This window comes from Tympanuchus pallidicinctus, unplaced genomic scaffold (genome assembly GCF_026119805.1).
Source record: "Tympanuchus pallidicinctus isolate F22 unplaced genomic scaffold, pur_lepc_1.0 scaffold9, whole genome shotgun sequence".
Taxonomy (NCBI): Eukaryota; Metazoa; Chordata; class Aves; order Galliformes; family Phasianidae; genus Tympanuchus; species Tympanuchus pallidicinctus.
The window spans coordinates 6,886,642-6,902,649 of NW_026294813.1; the positions used below are offsets into that span (position 1 = coordinate 6,886,642).

At 43.7% G+C, this 16,008-nt stretch overlaps 1 protein-coding gene across 2 annotated transcripts in view; it reads left to right on the forward strand.

Annotated features, from left to right (window-relative positions):
• The first annotated feature begins 4,472 nt into the window (after positions 1-4,472).
• Positions 4,473-16,008, forward strand: part of PLPP1 (phospholipid phosphatase 1) — a 55,642-nt gene continuing 44,106 nt past the window's right edge. The window contains exon 1 of one of the 2 annotated variants that reach the window (XM_052670615.1): positions 4,473-4,644. In XM_052670615.1, the coding sequence (XP_052526575.1) occupies positions 4,587-4,644 (58 nt within the window). In that variant the 5' untranslated portion in view covers positions 4,473-4,586. The remainder of the gene's footprint in view (positions 4,645-16,008) is intronic. The other variant, XM_052670614.1, reaches the window with a different exon arrangement.

Genomic DNA, 16,008 nt, shown 5'->3' on the forward strand with positions numbered 1-16,008 from the left:
CCTTAGTTCTATGGCTAATATTTAGAAATAACTTGTCATTTGTACAAGCATGGTGTTATCACTCTTACAGAAATGCTGGTATGACTTCAGTATAAAGTTGAGGGTGCAGAGTCCTGCAGGATCCTAACTTCCCAGCGGTGAAAGAGTGGAGCACCATACGTGTCAATCCCATGTCATTGGCCTGAAAGTAGGAGATTTTAGTGAGTGCATCTTAGAAGAGGTGTTGGGGGTGAGGTACCCAGACTGGTATAATCTGTATTTAATGGAAAAAATATTAAGGGAGACAATGCAGGAAAATCCTCTTGCTTTGTTCATTAGGAATACGAAGATTCTTTATTGCTCACAGCTCCCTGACTGAAAAACAAACACGAGACATGGGAGCAAGGAAAACAAAACAACTAAACAGACCAAACAGAAGATGTGAAGCTAAGATATGTTGATGGAATCTAAATTCTGCTTTCTGAAACTTAATAAGCAAAGCATGGCAGCTGACTTTAGGGGTCCTGGTCCCAGAACTAGTCAGGACTGTGTATTTTCATTAGGGGAAAATCCCTCTTCCTGGACAAATAGCATAGGAGAGTTCAGAAGAGTCACCTCAGCACACTTCCTTCCTTGATTCTCTTCTGTAGCCTTCCTACATGCGTGCGATTTTGGTAGTTAAATTAGAAGTAACCACACAAAATTAAGTCAGTTTAACAGAGCATTACTAACAAGTCTGAACTATTCCATCTCTGTTAATTATTGATGTTTTGTGGTGTTAACGCTGCAGCCGTTGACTGGCTTTGAGTTTAACTAAAACCTGTTTCAGATTATATCCAAGCAGCCCAATACTGCCCAACGTCACCGAGCAGGCAGAGGCTTCAGGGATTTAGGAGGCAGTCTGTGTGGCACTTGTTTCCAGCACACCTTTATAAAATGCAGGAATTCAGAAGTTCTGACGCTTCTAAACTATAGAGATTACTGTTTAGGAGAGGACCCATGGTCTAAAAAGCCTACCTCATGCCTTTTGGCCCCTTTGTGATGTTGTGGCCCACAGCAACCTGAGGCAATGAATTCCACAATATTCCAGTGTTAACAAGGAGCCCTCTTGTCTGACACCTTACTTAGCTTCTCACCAGTTCTCATCTGATGCAGATTAGTGAATACTTCCTACGTTTTTGTCTTCTCTACACATCTCACGATTCCTAGATCAGTACCTTATAAAGCCTTGTACAGGTTACCTTAGAAAGCCTTTTACCCTCCCATATCCTCATTTCCATGTTGAAAAATCCTATTTTTATCTTTGTTTTTCTTATATACCTCTGTATAAATATTCTAATAATCCTTCCTTTGCCTTCATTGGAGCTTTTTCTCTTTCAACTGTATGCATTTTGGCTTGGGATCGCCGGTATTCAGGAACGTGCTTTAATGACACTGTTTGGATTGCTATCAGTTTCTTCCCTAGCAGCTCCCACTCGCCAGCTGAGGATCTCAGTCGAGCACTGAGCTGATGGCTTCCCAGAAGCATCCAGGACTACCCTGCAATCTCTTTCCTGAGCGATAGCAGCTCGTTTAGAGCTATTGACTCCTGCCACAGATCAAGCTGCAGAGAAATAAGCCTCGGAAAGTCCCCTCATTTATTCCAGTTACTGCTCTATATGAATGTTAATTGCAGTTAAGGGCCCTGTTGGGCCGGTACTACTCAATTAGCATACAAGTACTACCAGAGGCTAATGACAAACTTCCTGAGGGTTTAATCTTAGCATACACAAAACTTTTAAGGAGGATGGGCAAAATACTGAAGATCTGTGATTTCTGGAAGAACCAGGACATAGAAATGAATAGGGCATTAACCCGACTTTAGGATTCTCTCAATTAAAGGAAAAGGGAAATAAAACAATGAAATGAGCTTACCAAACGAGAAGTAAGAGGTTAAGATATTCAGAGAGTCTAAATGCAAGATAATAATACTCAACTATTTAATGAAGGGATAAAATGTTGCTTATGACCATTGTCTGTTGCTTTCATTTTACTTGTGTCCCAGCTCAAAAATGTTCTTTAACACAAACCTGGTCAAACATATAGGCAGATCTGCTCTGACACCTGTGGCTTGCAGTGAACAGAATGATAGAGATCCAGGAGCCTTGCTGCTAGGGACAGACATATGCTATTCTGAATGTTGTTGTTGAGAGATATATTTTATGTTAAAGGAAATCAAGCTTTTCTTTTTTATTATTTTACTTTTGCACAAGTCATTCTGTTAGTGTAAAATAATCAGTCGCATACCCAGGGATACAGCACTTGCGCTAACACAACATATGCAATTATTTGTTTGGTCTGGAAGGGCTTGTGTTGGTGTGTTTCCATCACTGGTAGCTAGCCACAAAGGAAGGTGCAGAAAAGCTTTCTGAATGCTTGGTACAATGCAGGGCTGACCTGGTCCCTACACTCTGCTCAGCTGGGGGTTTCCCAGACATCTGCCAGCGCAGTGGTGGGAATGTGGTTGCGACAGCAAGGAACATATCCTTGTGCAACGGGAAGTTTGGAGAGGAACTCTGACCAATTTTGTCCCTGAATTCTGCCAGAAGACTTGCTCTTCCCTCAGGCAAGCTGTCTCAGGGATAAAACAGAGATGTAGAAACTGTGTGGCAGTTAAACATGATTAATTCCTTTGCTTGGGAATGCTGTACTGCTACAGCTCAATTTTCAGGTGTTTTAAGTGCCATGACTGTAGCCTACCATCTTCTGGGAAGTGTTCCACTTAAATTAGCCAGTGTGATGTCTTTGATCTCTAATTTACTGAACAGGGGTGTGGGTTGGGAGAATTGTTTGGTGTTCAGTCTGAGAAAGATTAGCATGATGCTTTGGGGCTGAAGTAAGCAACTACAACAGTTGTGCATGGAACATTCACATTCTTTGTTTGTTTGTTTGTTTTTTCTCTTCTTTTTTTTTCCCCTCTCCACCCAAAAGTCTTTTGGGGAATTTTCCTCCTGCTACTTTCAGGACCAGCACACCTCACAGATGATCACCCTGTGTGAAGAGCAGGCTGAACACTCCTTTCAAGAGCACTCACAAACAGACCCTGGTCTCACCCCTGCCTGGCTATGCTACAGCTCATGGTGATGTTCTGTATTTCCAGACAACTCTAGAGCTTCTGCCTTGGGAGAACCGTAGAGTGCTTGCAAAGGAAATTGAGACTAGAAGTTAGGAGGGCAGTGAGGCACTCAGAAGCTGTGGATGCCCTGTCCCTGGAGGCATTCATGGCCAGGTTGGAGGAGGCTGGGGACAGCCTGATCTGGTGGGGCTCAGCCCTGCCCATGGCAGAGGGATTGGAACTGGTTGTACTTTAAGGTCCTCCCTCTCCTAAGCCATTCTATGACTGATTGATTCTGTGACTTCTGTCAATAACGCCCCACTTGTGAAAGAAAACAAAGGAATTTGTGATTTCTGGAGGCACACCGTATGTGATTTCTAGCTGTCTTTCTTCTTAGACGTTGCAGTAAAATCAAGAAGTCTTTCATATGCTGCTGTACAGAACTTTATATATAGACTCTCCATGGAGACCTGCTTATGTAACGTATTCAGACAGCGTGCTTGAGTTGGAGACACAGCACACTGAGGGACATTTCCATCCCAAGTCCTGGTTGCTCTCGCTGATCCCCTAAGCCCGTTCCTCCCAAACAGACCCAAACGGTCTGCAGAACCTGTGGGTGGAATAGATGAGAGGGCAGAAAGTGCCGTGCCCGATGCTGGCAGTGCCACGCACCTCAGAGAGGAGCCTGCCCCACACGGAGCAGCAGCAGCGCCAGTGGGAACCATGCTGCCGTGTGGCAAGCGCTTCTACAACAAGCGGGCACTAGGACACTGGTAATGTGGGTCACTGCTTTTTCAGAGTAAAAGCTTTTCGTGAGGAACGAAGTGCCGAGTTGTGCCGAAGATTGAGTATTCTCTATTCCTGCGTGATTTTCCCTTTCACCTTTCCCGCCGGCAGGTGACAACTCCCCTCGGGTTGCGGGGACCCCGCCGCGCCCCCATGGCGCCGGGCCCGCGCTCATCCCCTCCCTCGGGACGCAGAGGGTCCCGATGCCGCCCCGGCATTCGTCGTCCTGCCACAGCGCTGGGAGAAATGCCGCGCCGCGTGAGGAGCAGCGAGTGACGGCGGCGGCCCGAGGCGAGGCGGGGCGCGCACTCCGGATCCGCTGGCCCCGCCCCGTCCGTCCGCCACCTCGCCCGCCCCCCGCGCGGAGGAGGAGCTCCGCGCCCCACGCGGTTGCTCCGCGGGGCGGAGCGGGCGCCATCGGCGGGCAGGGCCGGCACCTCGGCTGCGTCCGCCGTGCGGGGTGTGCCGGCCGCGGGTGGGGGCCGGGCGGTGCTCCTCCGCTCCCGCCTCCCCTTCCTCCGACCTCCTCCCACCCCCCCCCCCCCCCGCCGCCTCCCTTAAAGCGCGGTGGGCGCCGCAGTGGAGGCAGTAGCGCAGTGCGGGCGCAGGGCGGCGGGGGGTGGGCGCCATCGGCTCGGGCGCGGCTGAGCTTCCCTGCCCGCCTCCGCTCCCGCCCCTCGGGCTCCGGCTGTCACCGCGTGAGGAGGAGCCGCCGCGCGCCGCCAGCATGTTTGACAGGACGCGGCTGCCCTTCGTGGCGCTGGACGTGGTCTGCGTGGTGCTGGGTAGGTCGGCGGGCGCGGGGCCCCGGGCTTGGCGTCGGGCGGGTGCGAGGGCGCGAGGGCTCTCGGTGCCCCGCGGCGCTGCCTCCCGCACGGTTCCCACGCCGGCCGCACGCACGGCGCTCCCTCCCGCCGCTCCGCGCGTCCCCGCGCCTCTCCCTCCGCCTCTGTCCGCTCCGCTCCTTCCTCCTCCTCACTTCACTGCCACCGGACTGCACAGGAATCTGGTCGCTGGCTGTCTCCAGCCGTCCCCGGCTCTCGTCTCGGCGGGGTCGTGTCCCAGTGGAAGCGGCAGGCTGCTAGCGCTCAGGGCTGGGTGATAGCTCAGGGGCGCCGGCAGCTCCTTCTTTTTGTTCTCCGCTCTTCGTTCCCGCACCTCGCGGGCTGGCTGGCCAGACGGCTGCGGCGAAGCTCCCTGCGGGAAGGGAGGTAAGGGGTCTGCGGTCCGAGATCAGAGGAGCCTCGGGGCTGCTCGGAACGACGAGCCAGGGACAGCGCAGGGAAAACTCCTCGGACTGTTGTCTGAAGTCCACATCAGGTGCTGTGCAGCGAGGATTCGCGTTGCTTCAAGGTCTGAGTTGCGTGCTTACTCAGAGGAGCTCTTGCTGCAGGTTGAGGTCTGAACTGCGTTGGTACGAGCTGTCTGCGCTCACGTCGCTGAGCAGCCGGCGTGGGGCGGGGCGGGGGGCTTTGGTGCGGGGCTGTGCTCGCTGTTGGACCGCAGCGCTGCCGCAGCTTCCCCGAGCTGGCCCAGAGAACGGCATCCTACTCGCTTGTCTCTGTCCGTCTCTCTCTCCTTCCCTCTTAGAACCACAGCTATGACCTGTCAGTTGTTCTCTTCTCTGTAAACACAAGGTGCGAGCATTGGCGTTAATTATTGATCAGCGTAGGGGGTTTGCAGTGCTGTGACTCCTGGACATTTGGGTGTTGGGAATCAGGGAAGCATCTTTGTGTCTGATAGACTGCTCTTCTTGGTGACTTGGAAGAAGCCTTCATAAGGTGATGGTGTTTCTTTTTTTTTTTTTTCCTTAATCTTCACTTCGTAATCCAAAGAGTTCTGCTCTTCAGTGATAAAGCTGGGCTTGTTCCTGTCGTGTTCAGCAGGGAGTGTTCAGACAGGTCTGGCTCACTAAGTGTCTTGCTCGGAGATATCTCTAGCATCAGTATAAAACATATGAGCCGTGTTCTTGCTTGTTTAGGCTGGTGATAGGCATTAGATACAGGTTATTAATCTTCCTATTTGAAGGAACTAAATGGCATTCAATGATAAAAAAATGAAATGGTTGACAGAAGTTTTTTCCTCCCCGCTTCCTTGGTAGTGGAGGTGTGCTTCAGTGTGAAGCATCTTGACATTTTCGATTTCAACATGTTGAATTAACAGGTTTCAGTTAAATTCCATTTGGGGCAAAGTAATAGAAATGAAGGAATTGGTTAAATACTAGATAAAGGACTGAGTTCTTCTCTCTTCCTCTTCTCTTTGGCTCCCGCATAACTCTGGGAGGGTCCTTAGAACATGGGGTTTAAGCCTGTGCATCTGGAAGGGGGATCTGTTTTAATTTTTCAGTATAAGAGAACTGGTTCCTTTTCATCCTACTTTGCCCTTCGCTCTACTCACGCATTTTGATATCTGATCAAATGGCCGACTTAACTGCCTGGATAAAGTGTCTTTCGGCTAACCTGATACACAGTATCTCCACCAAAGAGACCGTAAAGCCTCCAAGAGGAAACTTCTTCAACTGTGTAGTAAACCAGCTTTAATTAAGGACAGAGCCTTGTCTGTGGGTAATAGCCTGTTCTGCTTTGCAGAGGGCTACCAGTGCTGTGCTTGTGACCCTGAGGTAACTTACCAATGAGCAGCTTGGCTTGCTTCTTCTCTTCTTGTCCCTCTGCCACCTCTGCTTGCTTTCTGTCAGTGAAGATGGGTAAGAAAAACAGTAACTCTGTTGTCTTAGCAGTGCAGGACAGAAAAAACAAGGATATCACTTCAAGTAATGGTGACCTGACTCGTGAGGTCACTGTGAATGCAGATGACTGCATGTGACTTGTTCTTCCAACCGTTCCTTGCACAGGTTCAACTTTCCCAACATTTTAGAACACAGATGTTCCAGAAAGGAAGAGATTTAAAAAAACAAACAAAACAAACTACAAAACAACAAGGAATTGCTAAGTTCAGGTCATAAAACAAGAGCAGGTTAGAGTCTCCTGGTTAATGTAGTGTCAAGCCATTGGACTTAGGTTGTTTCAGGTAACCAAACTGGAACGGAGTTCAGCTCTTAACTGGTCTTAAAGAAAGCATCCTCCCTGTCCACCTTTCCATCTGGTAAGGGAGAAGGAATTCTGGGAAGGTGATCTTAAGCTATTCTTATCAGAATACTCATTTTCCCCTGATAAGCATCAAACCATTATCTTAAAAAAACAAACAAACAAACAAACAAAAAAAAAAACACAAAAAACCAACCACCATAGGCTGCAGACTTCTGCAGTGCTTGCTTTTAGAAGAAGAGCAGTGAGGAGGCTGTGCTGCAGTGCTGGCTGTGTGTGTGCTGCATGGCTGCACAGAGGTCTGCAGTAGTGCTGGGGGAAGTTCCCTTGCTCTGTGCGGTCCAATAGACATCAGTCAGTAGCTACTCTGTTCTCTGGAAAGCACAATGGCCAGGGCAACAGAGCTTCTTTCTCCTGCATAATAAGGTTTACTGCATGTCCATCCTTACTTTATTGATGGAACAACATTTCATATGGCACTGCACAGATGTGTCTAGGACTTATATTCAGTTTAAACAGTAAAGCTGTTTTACACTGATACTAAGAGTTGGGCTTTTTCTTATTTATTATATGTTCACAAGGATAAATAATAGCTTACAGGAATTAATTCTGCTTTTGGCTGATGTCTTCAACAAGGCTATTATTTGATTTTTATTAGGCTCCTTCTTAAGGTAGCTAGAAAACACCTTAAGAACAAAGTTGGGAATCATCCCAGAATGAGTGAGAGAGTATTTAATATGTTTACTTTTAGATCAAACGCATTAGGTGTAAGTCAGGCTAGTATTGGAAAAAATGTAATTAACTTATAATTAATTTCTGCAGAGGTGACTAGGAAGTAAGAAAAACATTCTCTGCAAAGTTAGACTCTAGGACAATTCAGTTCAGGTCTGTTTGGTGCAATTCTTGTTCATTCTTGTTCAACTTCACTGCAAGGATCAGGTTCAATGGAACTGTTTCCCATCCTCTTCCTTGATTTTTGTCAGTGATCCTATAGCTTTTGTTAGCAAGCTGTGTACTTGTCAGTTGTGTTTGCTGCTGTGATGTAAGAATATGCAAACCTAAAATTAGGAAACATTAATTAAAAGAAAAAAAAATATATATATATATATATTTAGATCTTTACTCTTCTGATCCTTCTGCAATAGGCTGAAAATAGTGCTGAGCTACTTAAGTACTTGGTGGTTTCAAGATGCCAGTGAAAGCTTACCTGCTGCCTAATTGTTCTTTTGCAGTGGGATTTTTTGCTTCTCAAATACTTAAGCTCCCTGAACTGCAAGTAGCAAATGCAAAAAGAGAAGGGATCTGTAGGCTGGTGGTGGTGGAAAAGATGAGATGGTGGCAGTCTTAATTTGATGTCCCAAAACCACTTTTTAAGTTCATTTGAGTAAGAGAGGGGAAAGTTCTAAAAAAGAACATATGAACAAAAATAAAATACAAACTACTTATATGGCTTTCTTTTTCTCTAAACATTGACTATTTAGATTACAGGGATGTGCTGTGATACAGGGCAATATGATAAATATCAAACATGCACATAGAGCAGGCGTATTTGCTTTCACAGTGTGTGTTGCAGGGAAGATAGATGGCTGGACCATTTTGTGCTCCCTGTACAATGTTCTTGATTTAAGTACTGTTACTCTGTTCTGAGAGCATTTGTTGGTGGAGGCAACCTTGTGCAAGACAGCAAGGTATTGCCGTTCAGTGAAGAAAGACCTGCTTCTATGTGGGTTAGAACTTCCTGATGGATTGCCCTACATTCAATAAAACATCCTCCCCTCTTACTTATGACTCACAGATACATGGGTCACCATTCTTATTTTCCACATCACGTATATGCTTAACCTTCTTTTTTTTTTTTTTTTTTTTTTTTTTTCCTTCTCTCTCATCTAGTGCATGAGTTCATAGTTAAGCCATAACAGCTTTGTGTCAAAGAGCACTTATCTTCAAATGATACTGTCCACTGAGTACCACAGGATGGTGTTCAATAGGACTTAAGTTCCTTGGAAACACTTTTGTCACCTAAAACTCAGAAAGCCTTCCATCTTGCACAGGGCTTTCTTGAACACATAAGACTGAGTTTTCCATTTGAGATGATGTTCCTTGGTACTTGATATGGAGATTCTCTCTGTCTTGCTCGGAATTCTATGGAGGAGTTTTCAGTTAGAACATGACTAGTTAATGAATACTTCAAAGCCAGCAGCCAGGTTCTTGCTTTGCTAGGTGTTGCTGTTAAGTGTTATCTTGTCCTCTGGCTAACCTGTTCTCACAAGAGAAGTTCTTGCACTTGCCTAGAGCAGCACCATGTAAATCCTGATTCACCTTCCAGTGACTTCCTGTGAACCAGATCTTGAACTTAGTCCTATACTCTTCATTCTTGGCAGAGCAGAGAAAGATGCTTCTTGGCAAATGCTCAAATCTTGGTGTGTTTTATTTGAAACAGGCAGAAGGGCTCTCACAGCGTGCTAGTATAAAGATGGTGCCCTTTTTCAAGGGAGCAGTAGAAGAGATATTTCTGTTCCTATATTCTATAGAAAATGAAATGCTGCACTACAGCTAAACGGTGAAATGTCACATCCCTCATCGTGGAAGTGATCCTACCTCATCTTATAGCTGCTCTGGTGCAAGCTTGAGCCTGTGCTTATTGAACACATTGAATTGACTCTAAAGACTTGGATCACACAAGCTCATACTAACGAAAAGCACCTTTGTTTGGCATCTGCATACTTGCAGCCCTGGTCTAAGGGGGCAAAATATCGGTTGACTGTTGATGCTTAGTAGTATGTAGGAGCACAATCATGCTGACAAGATGCCAAAGATCAGGTAAAGCTGTGATAGCCTACTGTCTGAGCCTTCCTGAAGCCATGGAACGGGGTAACATGAATCTGATAGGTTCTAGATGAGAATTCTCACTCAGCAACTTATGCCAGACAACTGAGTACTGCTTCCCAAACTAGGTCAGGAGAATTTAAACAGCAAAACAGACTCACTTTGGGTGGTAGAGAAAGGGAAACATTTTGTTCAGCACTTTTTTTTTTTTTTAATTTAGAAGCTCATTGGTAAAAAATGCATTACTGTAGAAAGGTGGCTGCGAGCACTGTCAGGGGTGTGTTGGTATGGGCTTGGTTACTGCCATGTCTGCACTTGAATGGGGGATGGGCTCTTCCCTATCCTGCATGAACCTCTTTCTCCCCCCACCCTGCCCTGCAAGAGGAAGCCTTTTCCTCTTGGGGAATAATCACATAAAACAGATCTTGTGAGGTGGCTTTGAGATGTTAGCTAGACCACCCTGGTATAGAAGAAATGATCTTTGCTACCTGATCCTTTCCTAGGGAAGGAGAAAGCAGGAGCTGTACTGAAGCATATCTTTGACCAGTCTTTTCTCTAAGCGTAGAAGTGACTATATTACAAATTTCAGCATCTTAGTGTCTTCCTTTCTCTTTGAATAACTTGGATTTTTCTCCCTCAATCTTATGTTATGCATTCTTATCCCTTGTAACTTGGTGCTTTTGTTGCTGCTTATGGTAAGCCTGTTACTGATTCTTAGGTAGCTGAGTACTGGGATGTTAAAGTACACATATCTATAACTGTAGCTTCCTTACTTTCAAGTATCCAAAAGGCAGTGGATTCAGATTGCATTAAGCTGATGGAGCTGTTTTGGCAGATAGTGACGTGAGAGAATAGCTTCATTCAGGAACTTTCTCTATTAAATACCCCAAAATGACTTCTCAGTCAGTGTATTCCACGTGTATTTACTTGGTGTTTCTTCAGGGAGCTCTGTGCCGTTTTCCTGAGTCTGTGCAATCAAGTCTTTAGTGAGTCTATACTGCAGTGCTGTTATCCTGTTAAAATATTCCAGCCCAGTGTGGTGGCTAGCGCCAGAGCTAATGAGATTCCTGGGGGATGGAAGTACAATTATTTCTATTTGTATGCTTGCTTCCCATCACTTCCTTAATCTAAGTTTTCCAGCCATCAAGACATGGAAAATGCAACTGCTAATCATTAATGTGTGGAAACTTACATCACAGATAAAGCAGTGGTGATTTTTCACCAGAGCTGGGAAGCTACTCCTGTTCTATCTGGAAGATTTCTCTGCACTGTGGCAGTATTAATTATTCAAGAATCAAGAGCAGTATTACATGGATGGTTACAAGTTCTGGTTAAATCAATATTGTGTTGTCCTGAACCAATACAAAGCAAATGCTCTGATAGCCCAAAAGTATATAGAATGCTACTGGTTACTTTTCCCTTCTTAATTCTGTTTAGTTTAATACAGAATTTATTTTCATTCTCCACGGGCGTGGAAGAATAAAAACAACAGGACAACAAAAAGCTCAATGCCTAGAAATATTCATTATAAGCAGAATGGCATGCAGCACTGTGTATGTGTGAAGTACTTCACGATGACGAAGTATACAATTTTATGGGAGTACCAAGTCCCTTTTGTAGCACCACCACTGTAGAACTGTAGGTTGTTAGAGCATGTTTAAACATTAGGATTGCAAGCCTCAGTGAGGAAAAGAGCGTTTATATTCCATATTTAATAATTTCCTGTTTTCTCAAGACTGAATGGTATTTTAGATCAGGATGTATGTGAAAGCATCTGAAAGCCTCTTGCTATTAGCTTCCTCAAAACAAAGATTAAAATGGAAAAATAGTTACAACTTCTGGAGTTTAAAATGCTGGTCTTAAATGATAACTTCAGTTCACATCAACTGCAACTTAAAAAAAAAATAAAAATAAAAAAATAAAATTTAAATTCCTCTCAGTCTTGCCAACAGCCAAATTTGACATTTCAGTTTCTTGTGCTATACTGTGTTCACTGTTTGTAAGCATATTACTTTAGGTAGATTGTTTGTAGATCTCAGTCTTAGGGAGTGTGTGTGATTTTATATCTGTGAGCTTTTAAATTTTCTATACAATACAATCAGAGCCTTTAAAAGGGCACATAGTACAGTGATAAATATTTAATTTCAGCTCAGTAGGAATAGTTATAGTGGGAGAACTCGTTCTCCCTTGTTCTGGCTGCAGCTCACTTCCTTTGAATACTGCAATGCACAAAGCTACTGATGTTTTCTTTTCCCACTCTTACCTTAATCTTTTTTTTTTTCCCCTCCACTTTTAACAATTAATCTGTTGGTCTTTATTCTTTGTCAGGTGTCAGTTATAATAGAAACTGGCCTTTTCCTGCTGGGTGAACTGCTGATAAATTCCATGTGGTTGTCTTTGGGCTTGCTTAGCTTGGACCTCTTCCTCCTGCCAACCAGAAGCAGAACCCAGGGCACAGCCCTTGGCTTGTGTCCTCCTACAGGATCGTTTAAGCCACTTGGTTTTCTCTGCATTGAATAGAACAGTGTAGAGATGAGTGAGTAATGTACCTTAGCTCTTCTTACTTTTGTACTTCACTGAATGCTCACAGAGAAAACAGCTGTGGGTTTTTACACTCCCAACAGGTGCTTCTAAAAATCATTTATTTATTTTTAGTTGATTGTGCTATCTTCTTGGAGAGTGAAATGCAGAATTAAGAGAACACAATTCACTTGTGTAAAAATGAATCAGATAGACAAACGTTGTGTAATGCAGAGAAGTGAACTAATGTTAATTGTTGAGTGCAAGGGAAACTACTGATTCTGTTACTAGCTACTCAATGCTAGTTAATGACTGGGCTGGAAAACATGCTGTCTTGCTTTTACGCTGGCATAGTTCACAGTAAGGTTTCCTTTGCCTCACTCATGCCTCCACCACCATTGCCATTTTTCAACTAAAGCATAGGGCATGGGGAGGGAGTCACTTAGTGAAAATACTGCTGGCCAGTCCAGGCTGCTCATCTGGCTTTTCTGTGAAGCAACTTGCATATAAGAAAATAAATCAAAATGCAGTCCATCTACATTTGCAAATTTATTTCTGATACTGTAGCAGAAATTCAAATGTTGTTTGGTCTTTACAGCGTGTTTCTATTGGTTATTTGAGCCTAGCACAGTCTCAAGTGTTACCAGAATAATTGGTGAGTGGGTGATAAAAATATTTTTCATTCCTTGGGATAGAAGTTTAAATTAAATCTTCTGGGAAGGTTCCTGACACCTCACAAGGAGTCTACTCTCGCTTCTCATCTAGTGAATATAGCTTTTTGGATTTCTTTTGTCCATCCTTCACTTTCAGGAGTCAAAAGTCTATAAACGCTTTTTTCTTAATTTTTTTTTCCTCTTTTCTGTAGTAGTTTTCTGTATTCCTGCTACACTGTCCTTTAGAACTCTTGAGTGCCTTTCTCTTAACTGTTCACTGAAGAAACTTTTTCAGCACCACTGCTTCTGTGCAGAGGAAAGTTTCTTTTACAGGTATTCCAAAATTCACTCTAGTAGCATGAGGCTGACCTGTCTCAGTTTCCTTAAATCTCTCACGTATCTCCTTGCTCTAGATTGTACACTCCAAAATGAGCAGGAAAGCAAACATGTCTGTCCTGGCTGAAAACAAAAGCACAAATACATGTGTAAGAGTAGAAAAAATCTCATTTTTCTTTGCTTGCAATAGTTGTTATCAACTATAGAGGTTCAGTTCAGAATGACTCCATTTACATGGGTGTGGGGTTGTATAATCTCATGTAGAAATACTGTGGTAACTTTTCTTAATGAGTAGCTGATAAATGATTTGTTTTGAAGATAGCATTTACAATGCTCTGTGGAGATTTTTTCCAATACAGCCTAAATTCCTGTTTAACACTTCTTTCTCCCGGTTCAGATGTAAATTGGGGATTCCTTTTCAAAAGCCAGAGCATCGCAATCAGCATGTAGAGATCCTATTTTCATATTTCTCTACAGTTGTTCTAAAAATCACTCTGACTTTATTTTAATACAGTTTCTTTTAAGTAGCGCTTTTAAGCTTGGAATAGCATGACAAAATTTTTTAGTTAATATTCAAGCTAGGATATCCTTATTTTCCATAGTTGTTTGAAGGTAACTTCAACTCTTCTGTGTCATGGAGAGCTAGAGTCCACAATTTGCAGAAGCTTTTAAGATGTCACAGATAAAATGAACATTATCTTTATCCCGTGATAAGGAGGCCATTGGGTTGATTAAAGGATGTTTACAAGAAGTATTTAATTACTTTGAACTACTTAAAACTGGGGAGGAGAGTGGATTCCAGCCACAAATGAGATTTCATGAGGCATTTAAGCTGATCTGAGATTATGCTCAACCTATTCTACTTTTCACAGTGTTGGGTGTTTGTTTACATTTTCTACCTTATACCAGTTTTAAGTTCAGCACTCAGCTGGGTGAGTAAGATCCATGTTAGATGGATTTTCCTTTTTTTCTGTTCCTTTTAATGTTTTTTTTGAGTGGGGAGGCAGGTTAATGTCAAAAGCTGTTGACATTATAACAGAATAGCAGGTTAGGACAACTTAGGCTTCCTTGAAGTTGCTCTTAAAAACATGACCAGAAACTTCTAGAGCTTTGTGAGTGACACTCAATTCTGAACTGGATAATGCAGTATATAATGAGAACAAGAATTTGAGTCTGTCAACTATAAAACTTACAAAATAGTCTTAATCTGAGACACTTCTCTAAAGTGTCATCTAACCTGTGTCCACATCCTTGATTAGGAAAGGGTTCCTAAATTATGAGTAAATCACAAACACAGTATTTTCCATTTTTGAAGCTTATTTTCTCAAATATTTTCTCAAATATTGATGTTAAATATTTTGGCAGCTGTCAACTGTAGCAGAGGCTATCTTATCTATAAATGCTAGGATATTTTTTGTATGTTTAGATAAAGATATCTGAACGTGAGTCAGCAATGTGCCCTTGTTGCTGAGAAGGCTAATGTTCTTCTTGGCTGCATTAGGTAAAATACTGCCAGCAGGTCAAGAGAGGAGATCCTTCCCCTTGTACTTGCCATTGGTGGGGACACATTGGAGTCCTGTGTCCAGTTCTGTACCCCTGGTATAACAGGTACCTGGACACATCAAAATGAATCCAGTAGAAGTCTGCTGAGGAGATGAAGGGTATGGAGCACCTCTTCTGCAGGGGGATGTCGAGAGAGCTGGGACTGCTCTTCTGGGAGTGGAGGAGGCTGAGATGGATCTCACTAGTGTCCATAAATACCTGAAGGAGGGGTATCAAGAAGGCAGAGCAGGCCCTTTACAGTGGTGCCCAGAGCCTGGACAAGAGGTAGTTGTCACAGACTATACTCCTACCCTGTTTCACGTGTTTTCTTCCTTATGGGCATCTTTCATCTCATTTTGTACCACCAGATGTGGATAAATAAATGCAAGATCCTTGAATGCTATTTATATTACTGTGTACTGTCTGTATGTTCCCATTGGAAGCTAGGCTTCAAGTGACTTGAACCTAGAAGATTGCTTTCTATTTTCTTGTGAGTTCAGTGTAGTCCAGTGTAACTATTTTGGGTAGCTTGGCTTTGTACGATGTATACTGCCTTGCTCTTAGTAGGTCTAGCCGTAAACTTAAAGCTGTCTGCCCTCCAGCTCCTGCTTGGTCTTTACAAAGTCTGAGAGTCTTGCTATCTTCAGTCTCCATCCTGTGTTCTTTTCTACTCTAGTCCATGTGTTTGAGGCTTTTTAACTATTCTGTCATTGTTGAAGACTCCAAATTTCTAAGGTCCTTTTTTTCTATTCGATTTCTGGGGTTAGCATATGTTGTCAGAACTAGAGCAGTAGTTCCTTGCTGCTGTCAAAACAGCCTGGAATCTGTTGGTCACTGGCAGCTGACTAGATCAACTAGGAGAACTTTTAACGGAAAAGAGAAACCTGAGTTCTGAGCTGAAATATGGGGAGCTTCCAGAAGCAACCCTTTACTGCTGAAAGCCATGTGATAGGGTAGAGATTTGGAAATTACTTCTGGCTAGGAAAAGGGGAAGAAGAGGTGCATTGTGAAGAGGGCAAGGTATGGGCATTGGTGTACAAGATTGCCTTTTCGCTTTGTAATCTTGTGTTTGATTGTGGTCATCCTTTCCTCCAGTTTGTAAAAAAAGCTAATGGATCTGAACACATGCACATGCAGTCAGCTTCCTTAATGGCCACGGAGAAGTTTGGCATCTGTAACAGTAATACTGGTCTGTTACGAACATTAATGTTATTTTCTATTGTGAAAA